Here is a 15,469-nt window from a genome sequence, read left to right on the forward strand (position 1 = left end):
ATCGTGATCCTTAAAAAAAAATGATTTAGTATATGTTTGCATAGAGAATAGAGAGAGAGATAAAAGTGAGGTTTTGGTCAAACATAAAGTGTACGTGAATCAGTGGTTGGCTACTTGACTGGTGTAATTATTTTGGTTGACCATAACAAATGTCGTTTGAATCGTTAATACGACAAATTAGGCGTAGTGTACCAACCACTCTCCCCACTATTATAAGCATCAAAATCACATAATTTCAAAATCAATCCTACTGTACAACACTCCACATAATTCACTTCAAACATATCTTCATCTTCATCTACTAAATCCAAATCCAAATTCCCAACAGCCAAAACCATCATCTCCACCATGGGCTCCATTGCAGCCGCAACCATGGTTATACGCAGTGTAGCCCGTGATTACTTACCACCTGAATTTCAAGACTACCTTTACCTCAATCTTCGTAGTTTCATCAACAAATTCTCCACTCACTTAACCATGGTCTTCTACGAGTCCGAAGGCTTCAACGATAACGAAATCTACAACGCCGCACAACTCTACCTTTCCGCTCGAATCACGCCCGATATCCACCGTCTAAAAGTCTCCAAAATCCCCCACCAGAAAGACGTCGCAATTGAAATGGAAACCAACGAGGAGTTCATTGATACTTTTAACGGAGTCAAACTCTACTGGTCAACGGTTTCTAAGAAGACGCCTGTTAGAGAATATAGCAATGACGGTGACGGAAATTATTCCGTACGGTCCGATCTCCGGTCACTCGAACTCACGTTTCATGGGGACCATAAAGATATGGTGTTGAATGACTACTTGCCTCATATAATTAAACACGTGGAGAAAATAAAACGAGAAAAGAAAAATCTGAAATTATTCACGGTCAATATGTCTAATTTGTATTCTTCCAAGCGGTCCACGTGGACATCCGTGAATCTTGACCATCCAGCTAACTTTGCCACGCTGGCAATGGATACGGGTATTAAGGAGAAAGTGATGAAGGATTTGGATAGGTTTGTTGAAAGGAGAGAGTATTATAGGAAAGTAGGAAAGGCGTGGAAGAGAGGTTATTTATTGTACGGTCCACCTGGGACAGGGAAATCAAGCTTGATTGCTGCTATGGCGAATTACTTGAATTTTGATATTTATGATTTGGAGTTGACTGATGTTAAGTCGAACTCGGAGCTAAGGACGTTGTTGGTTGCAACTGCGAATCGGTCGATATTGGTGGTGGAGGGCATCGATTGCTCTGAGGAGTTGCATGATCGAGTGGCTGTAGAGGCAGCTCAAATGATGAAGAAAAAAGATGATTCCCAGAAGAACAAGCCACTGAAGAGAGTAAGTCGTCTTTTTATTTTTCATTTTTAAAGAAGAAAAAATTACGCCGATAGTACCTGTGGTTTGTTTAGTTTTTCAACACAGCACCTAAACTTTATTTTTTGCTTCGTTGGTACCTCAGTTTTGATGGACTAGCGTGGTTAGTACCCAAGTTAAACAATTGCCAAAATTTAACCATTAACCTCTCACATGTGCCATGCATGTGAGGGCAAATTGGTCCGTTTACAATATTTTATGTTTCTTTTCTCACATCTTTTTGTTCTCAAATTAAAACTGCTCAAGATCAGGTATATTTTTCTTCTTTAATGTTAAAGCCATATACCATCTACCTTTTGATGAACATATATATTATAATATAAATTTAAATTTAAACTTGGTATATGTACAAACTAGATGATGAAAGACATGGATCTAACAAAAGGGCAAAAGCATCTCGTGCAATTTTAAGGAGTGTTCCTGATCCTGGTGTGTAAGACCCGTGTATTTTATTGTGAACATGTAATTATAAGTGTTTCGGATGGTGGGGTTTCGTTACATAATTTAAAACGAGGAAAGAAGCTGATCTGGGCGGGTGCGCGCCGCGCGACCCACTCGCGCGCCGCGCGAAATCGAGCTGACAGCTCACCTCTTTTTATTTAATTTATGGCATGGGCATTTTGGTAAAATCACATGGAATCCGAACTAAAGGCCATAAGATCAGTTTGTGGAGTGTTATAGCTTCATTACCACCAACCTTATCTCCTTCCACCTAAACTTTAGAGAGAGAGAGAGATACTTAGTGAGAGAAAGCTTGAATCAAGGAAGAAGGAGGCGATTTCGGGTCGAATTGCGAGTTCTAAAGTTGTTCATCTAGTCACTAGCTACGTGGTGATTGTGGCGGTAAGTTCTAAACCTAATTCCTTGTTGTAAATTGTTTAAGGGTTAGGGTTTGGAGTAAAGGATGAACATCAAACCCATTTATTAGTGAACTCCAACGGTCTTGTAAGTACCGTTTCCCTTGTTCGAATTGGTTAACCAAGGTTGCGTGAATTATGTATTGAATGTATTTAATTATGAATCGTATGCTATTGTATTATTAGCTACTCGTGGATTTGCGGTTTATGGTATATGCATAATATTGTTGTATGATTGTCGAAATGTTAAACCGAGTATGATGTTGTGTAAGTGATGCAAGTAGGTAGATTATATATGTATATGTATAATTATTTTGCTCACTAAGCTTTGCTTACCCTCTCGTTGTTTACCTTTTTATAGGTTCGTGTGTGGATAAGGGTAAGGGCATTACCTTGGATTGAGTTTCCCGCTTCGATGATTAGGAAGCACTTTTGGTTTTGGCTTGGAGTTTGACCGAGACTTGGGTAGTTTAACCCCAAACACCATGCTCGTTGTGTCGTTTGGCAATTAAACTTTTGTGGTCGAAACTCTAATTTGTATTAAACTTGTATTCTTACACTTAGTGGCAATTTGGGCACGTGTGGGCCCCACTTTGTAAAACTCGCTCAAACCTTAGTTATGTGCTAGTTTTACATATATTAATGTACGGTTAAAAGCGTTTTGGCTAAATGTGTCGGGAAGTCGCTCATCTTTTTCGCATTAAAGGCAACCGGCAACAGCCAGCTTTTGCGCGGCGCGCAAGCCGGGGCACGCGGCGCGCAAACAGTCTGCCAGCAAAATTTTTTTTTAGCTAAAATTTACAATGGTTTTTGTCGCGTATTGGTTTGGGATGTTACAAGTGGTATCAGAGCATGGTCTAAGGGATTTAGGTGACTTGAGATAGGCGCCTAGACTTAGACTTTTGTGTGTGCATTGTGCGGGACTTGTAGGACTTTGGGTCGGACCGGGACTTGGTTAGTACATAGGTTCATGTGAACTAATCATGTGTTATTTGCTCATGTTGTGTAGCAATCATCAAGCGAGATGGACGTTGTACTAGCAAGATAATGCGACGTGCTCGCGTAGTAATGACTAGCTACCATTACTACGGGTGCAAATCGTGTCAAACAAGCAATGTACGACGATTGTCGAGCAAGATGGGGTAGTGTGGTATATGTATATGTATATACATACGTGTTATGTCTTTTCGTTCCATTGGTTAACCTATTTCATTTCTTAAGAATGAAGACGGAAGATGAATACGGAACGGAAGGGCCTACTCATGAAAGGAAGGACGAGTTAGCGGTAATGGTTGAAGCCGCGATTGAACAATGCGTCTCGGGTTTTGCCAACGGAGTTGGTCAAGTAGTCAAGGAGTCAATCGAAGGACGAGTAACCGAAATGGTCCGAGACCAAGTGACTAAGGTTATAAGGGAAGAGTTTGAGAAGAGGTTTTCTAAACCTCGAGGTGGTGGTGATGAGAATGTACTTGCAAGGTTGGAGTCATGTGCTCCTGGTAAGAGGACAAGAAGTGCGCCTGAAGGCGTCGAAAACGTGAAGAAGAGGTGTAAGGGAGGCCATGTACCTACATGTTATAATTGTGCTGAAAAGGGTCACTTGTCGCGTGATTGCACGAATGCACCTCCTAAAAACGACATATGTTTCAAGTGTCGAAGGAAGGGACACCGAAGGTCGGAGTGTCCCGAGTTGTTTATTAATCAAAGTAGAAGTGTAATTGAGGCGGCTAGTAGCATGGAGAAGGGAGCGTCGGGCCCCGATGGGCTAAAGTGTTACAAATGTGGGCAAAGGGGACATAAGGCTCGCGAGTGCCTGTCGGGCAAGAAGGTATGTTTTTACTGTTGGAAGGAAGGGCACCAAAAGTCAAGGTGTCCTAAATTGATTGCTAAAGGGGATTGTAAGTTGGGGAATTTCGCGCCTACGAGTTATGATCATCTACAACGAGGTTATATGGCACGTGATTGTGCAAATATGGCTTCGAGCACGATCAAGTGTTTTATTTGCCAAAAGGAGGGACACCGAAAGTCGGAATGCTCTGAATCGTTTGCTGAGCGGGTTAAGAGGTTGGAGCGCGAGTACTCGATGGATGGTGAAGCACAGAAGTCCAATAATGCTACTTCAGGTACTCATTCTCGATACAAATGTGCTTTATTATTACTTGTGGTGCGCCGATGGATCCGATTGTGAATTTAGAGATTTAAATTTCGTTTCGAGGCCTAAATTTGTCTCGAGTGAGCATATATCCCATTTGTATCCTTATGGGTGCGGGGTTAGGAATTTCTATGATGGTACACTAGGTCGGCGCCCGAGTCGTCGACTCACAAGGGTGCAACCTAGGGGCGAATGCATTAGTGTAAATACATGGTATTGTTACGGGTAGCGTTCCTAATGGAATTACCCTACGTTGGAGTTGGGGTTGTCGACTGCAGGGTGTAAGACTTGGTGCAACCAAGCATTCCTTACTGTTTGGGAAATGTTTTCTACCAAGCCATGGGGACGGGCTTTGGTTTTGGATGTTAGAGCGTGCTCGTTTTCGTGTGGAAATTGATGAGCCATGAGGTTCGTCGGGTGGATTGAACCATTAAGACCAAGTGTTTGATCTAGATAAACGTTGGTAATGGAGTCTTCGGGACGCGACGTTAGGTGCCTCTTCCATACGTACTAGCGTGGTGTCCGACTCCAATGGTGTGCGGTCACATTGTACTTAGGGTACCGGGGAGAAACCCTTAAGTACATGAGTGACCAGGTGGAAATTTGATGAGCTATAGCAATGGGATTTTTGCAAGTGCAAGGTTGTGTAAATCGTGGTAAACTCTTCGTTTAAAGTGTTTAAGTTTAGGTTAGATTCCTTCGTATGCTCAGGGTTGGAGCAAGGTTTTGGTGACGTGCGTATTAAGAGATGCAAGACGGGTGAACCTTGTCTCTCTTATAGGAATTTCGATAATGCGTTCTGGCGAATTAGTTGTTAGGTTAGTGGTCACTCTTTCTGTGAGAGTGGGTATGTGTTTATCGTCGGGATTATTGTTGAGGACGAATTCGCGAGAATTCAAGGACTATGACCAATGAGGACACCGATTGTGTATGTGGATAAGTGGAACTCCCACGGGATGCTATTATTCAACGATGTGGTTACGGAACGGAGTCCTAAGTGGGGGAGTTGTACCCTCGCACGAAGGTGTTCTATTGTATTGTTACTTTGGGTGACGCTTTTATGGATACAAAGCTAGTGTTGAAACCTACATTGATCGACGGTGGTAAAAGTACAATTTGGAATAAATTGTGCTTATGGTTTTGGGTTTAAATTATCACCAAGGTGGTAATGTGGTAAATCTCATTGGGAGATAATTGACGTATTCGACGAGTAAGGTAAGGTCCCTCGGTTAAGGGAGGTGCGTACCGGATTCTCTTCTAGGGGATTATTGTTGTGCCTATGCGCAATATGGGTGGTTCTTGGCTCGATTGGGTTAGCCGTTTGGTTACTTTTGGGAATAGCATGATGGGACTTTATGAAAGGGCACGATACCTCATTATCGTATACTTTGAGTGATAGTTACACAATGGCCATTATTGTGTACTACGAGGTGGTTACATGTAGATGTTTATTTGGGGTTATCTCTAGGTTGACCGCGTCTGACTAGTAATAGGTGTTGAGTGATATCCGGAAGGATTAGCTCTTCGTTAACCACTCTTGGTTGTGATTGGTGGTGAGCGGTTTTCGGGAAGAACCGTTACTCGTAGGTTTATGATGTTAATTGCCCGTGTAAATTGTACACTTAGCCGTTTTGTGCACGTGGTGGTAAGTAATAGTAGTTTTCGACATTAACGTTTTTTTGGTCGCTTGCTTACGATTTTACGATAGATGTGTACTAGTCGTGGTTGCGCGCTACTAAGAATGTTGATTAATAAGTGTTATCCGTAAGGATTTTCTTTTGTCCGGTCTTCATTCGTTTGGGTCGTTGACCTTGGGTTGAGTTCGGTTGTTTTTGGCATTGGTATCTCGGTACGAGGTCGGTTGAGTTTTTCCTGAAGAAAGGGATTTTAATAAATCGCGAGTGACGAATCAATTTTAGTGTTGACTCTTAAGGGAGGATTGCATAGAAGAGTGGAAAGGGTACGTGGCGTTCTCGCATATTCTGAATTATCGTTATAGACTTCGGAGGTTGTGTGTATTGCACGTTTCGAAACGCATGCAAATGAGTATTTAGTTTTTGGGTCAATCGGTGGGTTAATACGTATTGTGATGGAAATCGGATCGTAACGTTGTTGAATACCATAGAGTGTGGTTCCGGGTGGTTAAGTGACGTGGATCACGAGGACGTGATCGATTCTAAGTGGGGGAGAGTTGTAAGACCCGTGTATTTTATTGTGAACATGTAATTATAAGTGTTTCGGATGCTGGGGTTTCGTTACATAATTTAAAACGAGGAAAGAAGCTGATCTGGGCGGGTGCGCGCCGCGCGACCCACTCGCGCGCCGCGCGAAATCGAGCTGACAGCTCACCTCTTTTTATTTAATTTATGGCATGGGCATTTTGGTAAAATCACATGGAATCCGAACTAAAGGCCATAAGATCAGTTTGTGGAGTGTTATAGCTTCATTACCACCAACCTTATCTCCTTCCACCTAAACTTTAGAGAGAGAGAGAGATACTTAGTGAGAGAAAGCTTGAATCAAGGAAGAAGGAGGCGATTTCGGGTCGAATTGCGAGTTCTAAAGTTGTTCATCTAGTCACTAGCTACGTGGTGATTGTGGCGGTAAGTTCTAAACCTAATTCCTTGTTGTAAATTGTTTAAGGGTTAGGGTTTGGAGTAAAGGATGAACATCAAACCCATTTATTAGTGATTTTGGGGTGTTCTTGGGTAAATTGTGTCATGAAGACTAAATGGTAACTAACCTAGGGTTTCATAGTACTAATTGATGTTTATGAACCCTAATAGGTTAGTTAATTACTAGCACACATTTATATAAGTAAATGGGTGTTAATTGGGTGTGGATGACCCAAATGGGTGTATTGACTTTAAATTGGTCAAATGGGTCAAAATGGACCTAGGATAGTAATGCTTGTGATTAATGCACAAACCTAGCGTTAAAAGTTGTTTTAGGACCTAACTTGGTTAATGTTAGGGTTTTTGGCGAAAGATGACCCGATTTTAGGGTTAAGTGTTAAAATGGGTCAAGATGATTAATGTTGACCTAGTTGGGGTAAATTGGTGAAAGATGACCCAAAGGGTGTTAACCTAGAGTTCATTCATGTGTTTGAGGTTTTGTAAGTGTTGAATTGAGTTGCTAGTCATTAGCACTCTTATGAATGATGAAAGACTTGAAAATGGGTCAAATGAGTCAAGGTTGACCGAAAGGGATGAAACGGGTATGAAATACCCTAAGTTTATTCTAGTTGAAGTTAGTAGACTATAATTCGCTAGTTTTAGTGATTAAAGTTGAGTCTTGGCCATTTATGGGCGGTTTCGGTATAGTCGAGCTATTTAATGCATATTGGGTCCTTAAATGCTTAAGTGTAAGTATTGTGGTTAATTCCACTAGTTGCGTAATTGAATGTGTACCTATGTATTAGGTACGTTGCTTTGAAGTTCGGAAGTGCATAATCATCATCTTGGTGCTAAGGTGAGTGGAATAATTATGCGTGTACGTATATAATGTATTTATTTGTGTGTACGAATGTGGAATTGTCGCGGTGTTTAAGACACCACATTCTAGGTAACAAGTAGTATTGTCGCGGTGTTTAAGACACTACTCATAGTATGTTTGACGAGTGGTATTGTCGCGGTGTTTAAGACACTACTCATTGTTTAATTGACATGTGGTATTGTCGCGGTGTTTAAGACACCACATTGTCATGGGAGTGGAATTGTCGCGGTGTTTAAGACACCACTCATTGTATTGAATGAAGTGTGGATTCGTCGCGGTGTTTAAGACGCCACATTGTCGTAAGGGTGAGTTAGTCGCGGTGTTCAAGACATCACCCGGGGGATTAGTGATTACGCGGTGTGTAAGTAACACTAGTGGATGTTATGAACTCCAACAGTCTTGTAAGTACCGTTTCCCTTGTTCGAATTGGTTAACCAAGGTTGCGTGAATTATGTATTGAATGTATTTAATTATGAATCGTATGCTATTGTATTATTAGCTACTCGTGGATTTGCGGTTTATGGTATATGCATAATATTGTTGTATGATTGTCGAAATGTTAAACCGAGTATGATGTTGTGTAAGTGATGCAAGTAGGTAGATTATATATGTATATGTATAATTATTTTGCTCACTAAGCTTTGCTTACCCTCTCGTTGTTTACCTTTTTATAGGTTCGTGTGTGGATAAGGGTAAGGGCATTACCTTGGATTGAGTTTCCCGCTTCGATGATTAGGAAGCACTTTTGGTTTTGGCTTGGAGTTTGACCGAGACTTGGGTAGTTTAACCCCAAACACCATGCTCGTTGTGTCGTTTGGCAATTAAACTTTTGTGGTCGAAACTCTAATTTGTATTAAACTTGTATTCTTACACTTAGTGGCAATTTGGGCACGTGTGGGCCCCACTTTGTAAAACTCGCTCAAACCTTAGTTATGTGCTAGTTTTACATATATTAATGTACGGTTAAAAGCGTTTTGGCTAAATGTGTCGGGAAGTCGCTCATCTTTTTCGCATTAAAGGCAACCGGCAACAGCCAGCTTTTGCGCGGCGCGCGGCGCGCAAACAGTCTGCCAGCAAAAATTTTTTTTAGCTAAAATTTACAATGGTTTTTGTCGCGTATTGGTTTGGGATGTTACATGGTGAGATGCTACTATTACTCGTACACTAATATTGTAATTAAAATGCACATAAACATGAATAAGTAACAACTAATATTGTAACTCAAGTGTTTTCAAGGTTCCTGACTTGATATATATTATCCTTTTTTTATATATATATTTTTTTGTTTTTGGATATATTGATATATATGGAGGTAGCTTGACACAACTATTTATTAGTTACCATCAATGTGAATTACAGATGCCATGGATATTTAAAAATAAAATTAAAGATGCAGTGTACATATGGGACTTCGGTTGCATTTGTAGACATTGAGGTACATCTATGTACATATAGAATCAGATATCGGTACCCACTGTAAAGTCTTACGATTAATTTTTCTTGGTGCAAAGTTTGCCAATTGTTCTTTATAAACCCTAACAAGCAGTTTAAATTTGAGAACAAAAAGCTGTGAAAAAAAACATAAAATATTGTAAAGGGACTAATTTGCCCTCACATGCATAGCACATGTGAGAGGTTAATGGTTAAATTTTGAAGGCTGTTTAACTTGGGTACTAACCACGCTATTCCAACAAAACTGAGGTACCAACGAAGTAAAAAATAAAGTTTATGTGCTGTGTTGAAAAACTGAAAAAATCACAGGTACTATCAGCGTAATTTTTTCTTTAAAGAATGAAAATGGAATTTGTTTTATATTCTTTTCACTTCCATTCATTATGCGAAATAAGCAATTATTGTAACTTGTAAATACACTTTATATTATGACTACTAATTTTTAGTTTATTTTATAGGTAACTTTGTCGGGTTTTCTCAATTTCGTGGACGGGTTATGGTCAAGTTGTGGTGATGAAAGGATCATCATATTCACGACAAATCACAAAGACAAACTTGATCCTGCACTTCTTCGTCCAGGGCGTATGGACGTTCACATTCACATGTCGTATTGCACACCTTGCGGCTTTCGCCTTTTGGCATCCAACTATCTTGGAATCACCCAACATGATCTTTACGACCAAATTGAGGATTTGATAGTTAAGATAAATGTTACTCCGGCTGAAGTAGCGGAGCAACTACTTAAAGATGATGATCCGGATATCGTTCTCGAAGGTCTTGTAAAGTTTTTCGATGTGAAGAAGGTGGAAAATGAAGAGGAAATTGCAAAAGTGGAAATGAATAAGAAAAGGATTGAAATTGAGGAGGAAAAGATTAGGAAAAAAGGTGAAAAAGAAAGCAACGGACAAATATGAGAGCGATGAAGTGTTTTGTATTGGTCGGTTAATATTATAAGAAAAATATTGTTGTTTAGCTTTATTTGTTTTAAGAAAAAAATATATTATTTTTTTTGAAAAGCAAATATGGATTGATTCACGAATATGAGTACAACGTTTGGGGGTTAAACCACCCTATATACAATACATACGATACACGAGCTACATTACTAGAAGAAAAAAAAAAAAAAAAAAAAAATATATATTATTCCAAAAGTTTCATCTTGCACGTGTCACATCTTACAGATATCTAATACCATCATTATCATTCGTTCACACTGTAATCAATAAATTCGTTTAAAGCAAAATGAAATGTAATAACGTCAATCTATGTTATGGTCGGACTATTATTTCACAAGCAACTAGTGCCGATCGAAATGAAAAGGCCCGAATAAAATTTGAGAGTTTTTTTCGTAGATATATTTTTTTAAAGTTAGGTTGTTACCTCCAAAAAATCATGAATTTTAAAGACACCAAGCAAAACTGAACAAGAAGGTGAACAAAACGAAACGAATACTCCATAAAAACATCAACAATACCAACAACCAGCTGTAGAGACGAACAAGGAGCAAAAATCGATAAACCGCCCACGCTGTCAAGCCCAATTAAGAAATTCCTATCCGCGGCTAGAGTAGCCTTCTAGCTCTTCATACCTGGTTGTAATTTCAACGTGAACAAAACAAACCAATTCACTTGAATGAGATAAGAATGAAAATTCATAACACCTCCAACCGATGAAAACATTCCCTTATTCCCCACCATGTTAGCACCGCGACCGAAGAAGCATTGAAACCTCGAGCCGACACAATCGAAGAGGATAATGGATCAAACTGAGGAACAACATCACAATCCACGTCTGTATAACTTTCGACCTCAACAAGCGACCTCGACAAGCTAACCACGGGGCACTCGTTGCACCAACATGTAGCCGAGCAATGAGCGTAGACATTCTTCTTATAAACATCACAACACAAACAATATCAACATAGATATCAATATTGTCATTGTTAGGTTTTTATGACCCAAACAACGCAAGTGATTCCAGAAAGATACTGACCCACAAACAATAAACAAAAGTCAATGCGAAAAAGTAATCCGACACAAGCAAATTAACGTGGTTATATGCAATCGGTATGATTGCTTTAGTCCATGACCAACTAAAGAATTTTATTGATAAAATTCGTTCTCATAGGTACAGTTACAATCTATTATTTATAGTGCAAAAAGAAAAAAGGATCCAATACGTATAAGGAATCCTAGTCCTAAACCAATTCCCGCGTCAGATGAACCGCGTGTTTGTAATTACTTTCTTGCATTCGTAATCCAATTCTCGCGACTGTAATCCAATTCTAGCTGCCGTAATTCCTTCAAGCTAGGAGCTCCAATACCTACTATTACGACTTCGCGACCATAACCACATTTTCACGGTCGCGAGTTTCCAGCTTCAAAATTCTTTGTTTAAACTACTCCACACCTTTAACATCATCAACTCTATTAATTTGGTGCAACATCTTTATCTTTATTTGGTATAGTAAAAATAGTATAGTATGCTCGATTTAAAAATAAAAAACTCGTTCTTCAACAAGTAGAGAAAGTCATCTTTCTATAATAAAGATCTTGAAACACCGTCATTTTATGCATTCCTAATTAATCTCTCTAATATATAGTCTAGGGGTGAGCGTGGTACTATACCGGTACCGAACCGGTTGGTGCCGCTATCTTTTTTTACCCTAAAGTAAGTACCGAATACCGTACCGATATAATCGGTTCGGTACCGGTACGGTTCATGTATCGGTACGGTAAAATTAGGTACTATACTCATTTAGTACTGATTTACATTTTACGATTTAAGTTCTGTGTTTACGTGTTATGGTTGGAAAATTGTAAGTCATATCTAGTTCATTTCGTTTCTTAATCTTGAAAAGTAACAACGATTTATGTTATCCAAATGCATTTGTAATCTGAAAAAACAATGAAATAAAATTGAAAAGCATAAATAATAAATAATTTACTTATATGAAAAGGGTGATGATATGTGCACAATCACTTTTTACACATACACAACCACATATGTTTTACAGTGTTGTACAGTACAATACTGTAAAGCATGTTTGGTTGTATATGTGTAAAAATTAGTTGGGTACATATCACTCCCCATATGAAAAACCTGAGTACATGTTTGATAAAAGTTGAGATGAGGCCTTGTGGTCTTATAGGGTGGTTGGTTGATTTTATTAGAACTGATAATATAACATGGAATACTCAAAATCATACATCATATCATATAGTAGTAATTAGAGAAAGTTAGGACCGCGCGTTGCAGCAGTTTCATTATAATATTGTTTGATACTTGTTTTTAGTATAAGACGATAATTATGTACAAAATGCCTATGTAAAAAGAAAAAAAAAAGGTCAGGAGGACTCGGACTCAAGTATTTTCCATTACAAACTCATGAACTTACCACTTACTGTAGTCATCTATTTAATATATGTATGTATATGTATATATATATATATATATATATATATATATATATATATATATATATATATATATATATATATATATATATATATATATATATATATATATATATATATCATCCATCGGAAAAAAAAACTCCGTTTCGAATATAATTAGTTGCGTTATTTTCATAAAATTATTTCGAGTTGAACGATGGTGACGGAGAAACCCAACTCGCGGCGGAAAAAAAGATAAATCCCGTAAAAGAATTTGAGTGAGTGTTATTTAGTTATGATTATAATAAATTGTAAATGAACATTTTAATCCCTCAAACTATCACTTTTACCACTAAAATCTTACACATTTTACCCCTAAATTATTGGCCATTTGACAAAAATCTTCCTTGACCAAAACACAAATTGTAGGGAATAAAACGATCATTTTTTTGCTTACTATTAGAAGATATTGATATATATATATATATATATATATATCATCCATCGGAAAAAAAAACTCCGTTTCGAATATAATTAGTTGCGTTATTTTCGTAAAATTATTTCAAGTTGAACGATGGTGACGGAGAAACCTAACTCGCGGCGGAAAAAAAGATAAATCCCGTAAAAGAATTTGGGTGAGTGTTATTTAGTTATGATTATAATAAATTGTAAATGAACATTTTAGTCCCTCAAACTATCACTTTTACCACTAAAATCTTACACATTTTACCCCTAAATTATTGGCCATTTGACAAAAATCTTTCTTAACCAATAGGGAATAAAACGACCATTTTTTTGCTTACTATTAGAAGATATTTTTTTGAATTTTTTTGAAATTTTTTGAAATACTAGTAGTAAATAGTAATTGATATTGATATTGATATTGATAACATGGACTATAAAGATATAGTTTAAAGATACTGTTTAATTTGAATTTTGTTTGAATTTTTGTAAGACTAAAGATACCGTAATAATTTTGCATTATACGAAGTTCTCAATAAGGACTATAAAGACTATAAGAAACTATAATTTTTAAATACACAATAGAAAACTAAATAAAAGGGAGTCAGGGACTATGTAACAGGGACTATGTAACAAGGATATAAAGACTAAGTATTCAAAATCATATGTTAAAGCTTACATTATACTAAGAATTACTCAACATAAGATATTTAACCACGGGATAGTTTTTCTTTAACCTTTAACAGCTCGACAATTTTACACTCTCGGGACCGGTACCAAACCCGGTAAATACCGGTACCGTACCGAAAGTACCACATTTAAAATATTCAAATACTTAAGTACCGAATACCGTACCGATTGTAGTGGTACGGTACCGGTACGGTACAAATACGGGATCGGTATTTCGGGTAGTAATGCTCATCCCTAGTCAACGACTCAATTCAATGTTAATTGTATTACACAAATCCTCCTTCAATTCTTCTAATTAGGCCTCCCTTTACACCATCCTCCATTCAATTGACGTTAAAGGCCTGGGCTTTCAAAACATTATTTATAGTAATCTCGCGCTATGTAAATTCGTATATCTCGTGTGTTGGATAGTTGCAAAGAAGATCAAAACAAGAAATTGTCGAGTTCTGGTATCGGGTTTGAGTGAGATTTGTCGCAAAACGCGACACGACTAGAAAGTGATAAAGTGCACTGAAACGAGACAAATGTGGCAGAAGTGGGTGTCAAAAGTTGTCGCGTTCTGAACCACTTTGTCACGTTCTGATGCAGTTTGTCGCGGAACGCGACAAAGTGTCGCGAAACACGACAGTGTGCGTAGCCAGCAAGTTATTCGATTTGTTTCCTAATTTTGATTAGCACTATAAATATACCCATTGTAATCTGTAACCCTAAGCACGAAAAATCAATAAAAAAGCTCTCTAGTTGGCCGTGGACTAAAGTAATCACACCGATTGCATATAACCACGTAATATCTTGTGTCGTTTACTTTTCTTGTTGTTATTCTGTCCGTTTGTCGTTTGTGGGATCACAATCTTTCGATTGGTGGTCATTGTTGGGTCCATAAATTCCTAACAACTGGTATCAGAGCACAAGGTTCGTATTGGGCACGATGGCGGATGAAGGAAAGTTTAGGATTGATCGGTTCGATGGAAAAGATTTTGGATTTTGAAAGATGCAAATAGAAGACTATTTGTACCAGAAAAAATTACACTTACCACTTGAAGAGAAGAAGCCTGATAGCGTTAAACAAGAAGATTCGGATCTCCTAGATCGCCAAGCTTTAGGGGCGGTTAGGATGTCTCTTGCAAAAAACGTTGCATACAACGTTATTAACGAGAAGACTACGTTTGGGTGTTTAAAGGTACTTACAAACATGTATGAAAAACCTAACACTGCTAATAAGGTTTTTCTCATGCGTCAATTGTTCAACCAAAAGATGAAAGAAGGTGCGTGTGCTGCAGATCATATCAATGATTTCAACAATCTCATTACAAGATTGACCTCGGTGGAGATTGTGTTTGATGATGAACTTCAGGCACTGATTTTGCTTTCGCCTTTGCCTGAAAGTTGGTTGGGCACAGTTACTGCAGTTAGTAGTTCCACAGGAACCACTAAGCTCAAGCTTGAGGGGATCAAAGATTTGATTCTAGGGGAAGAAACTCGTAGGAGGAATTCCGGGGAATCATTGGGGTACCTCTTAAATACCGACAGAGGTAGGAAGAACGATAAGGGTACGAAGAAGGGTAAGAAATTCAAAAGGAGATATAACTCTAAGGACCGAGAAT

At 38.3% G+C, this 15,469-nt stretch overlaps 1 protein-coding gene across 1 annotated transcript; it reads left to right on the forward strand.

The window, feature by feature from the left end:
* Positions 1–237: 237 nt before the first annotated feature.
* On the forward strand, positions 238–10,306 carry LOC139896543 (AAA-ATPase At3g50940-like). Its single transcript, XM_071879193.1, has 2 exons — positions 238–1,329; positions 9,777–10,306. The coding sequence occupies exons 1-2, from the start codon at positions 349–351 to the stop codon at positions 10,230–10,232; spliced, it is 1,437 nt and encodes a 478-aa protein (XP_071735294.1). The 5' UTR covers positions 238–348; the 3' UTR covers positions 10,233–10,306.
* Positions 10,307–15,469: the final 5,163 nt, after the last annotated feature.

This window comes from Rutidosis leptorrhynchoides, chromosome 3 (assembly GCF_046630445.1).
Source record: "Rutidosis leptorrhynchoides isolate AG116_Rl617_1_P2 chromosome 3, CSIRO_AGI_Rlap_v1, whole genome shotgun sequence".
NCBI classification, from domain to species: domain Eukaryota; kingdom Viridiplantae; phylum Streptophyta; class Magnoliopsida; order Asterales; family Asteraceae; genus Rutidosis; species Rutidosis leptorrhynchoides.

What these genes read in the sequence shown, in the direction of transcription:
- LOC139896543 (XM_071879193.1), top strand. Translation starts at nt 349, where the DNA reads ATGGGCTCCATTGCAGCCGCAACCATGGTTATACGCAGTGTAGCCCGT. An exon ending in AGAACAAGCCACTGAAGAGA is followed by an intron (nt 1,330 to 9,776) that starts GTAAGTCGTCTT and finishes TTTATTTTATAG; the next exon opens with GTAACTTTGTCGGGTTTTCT.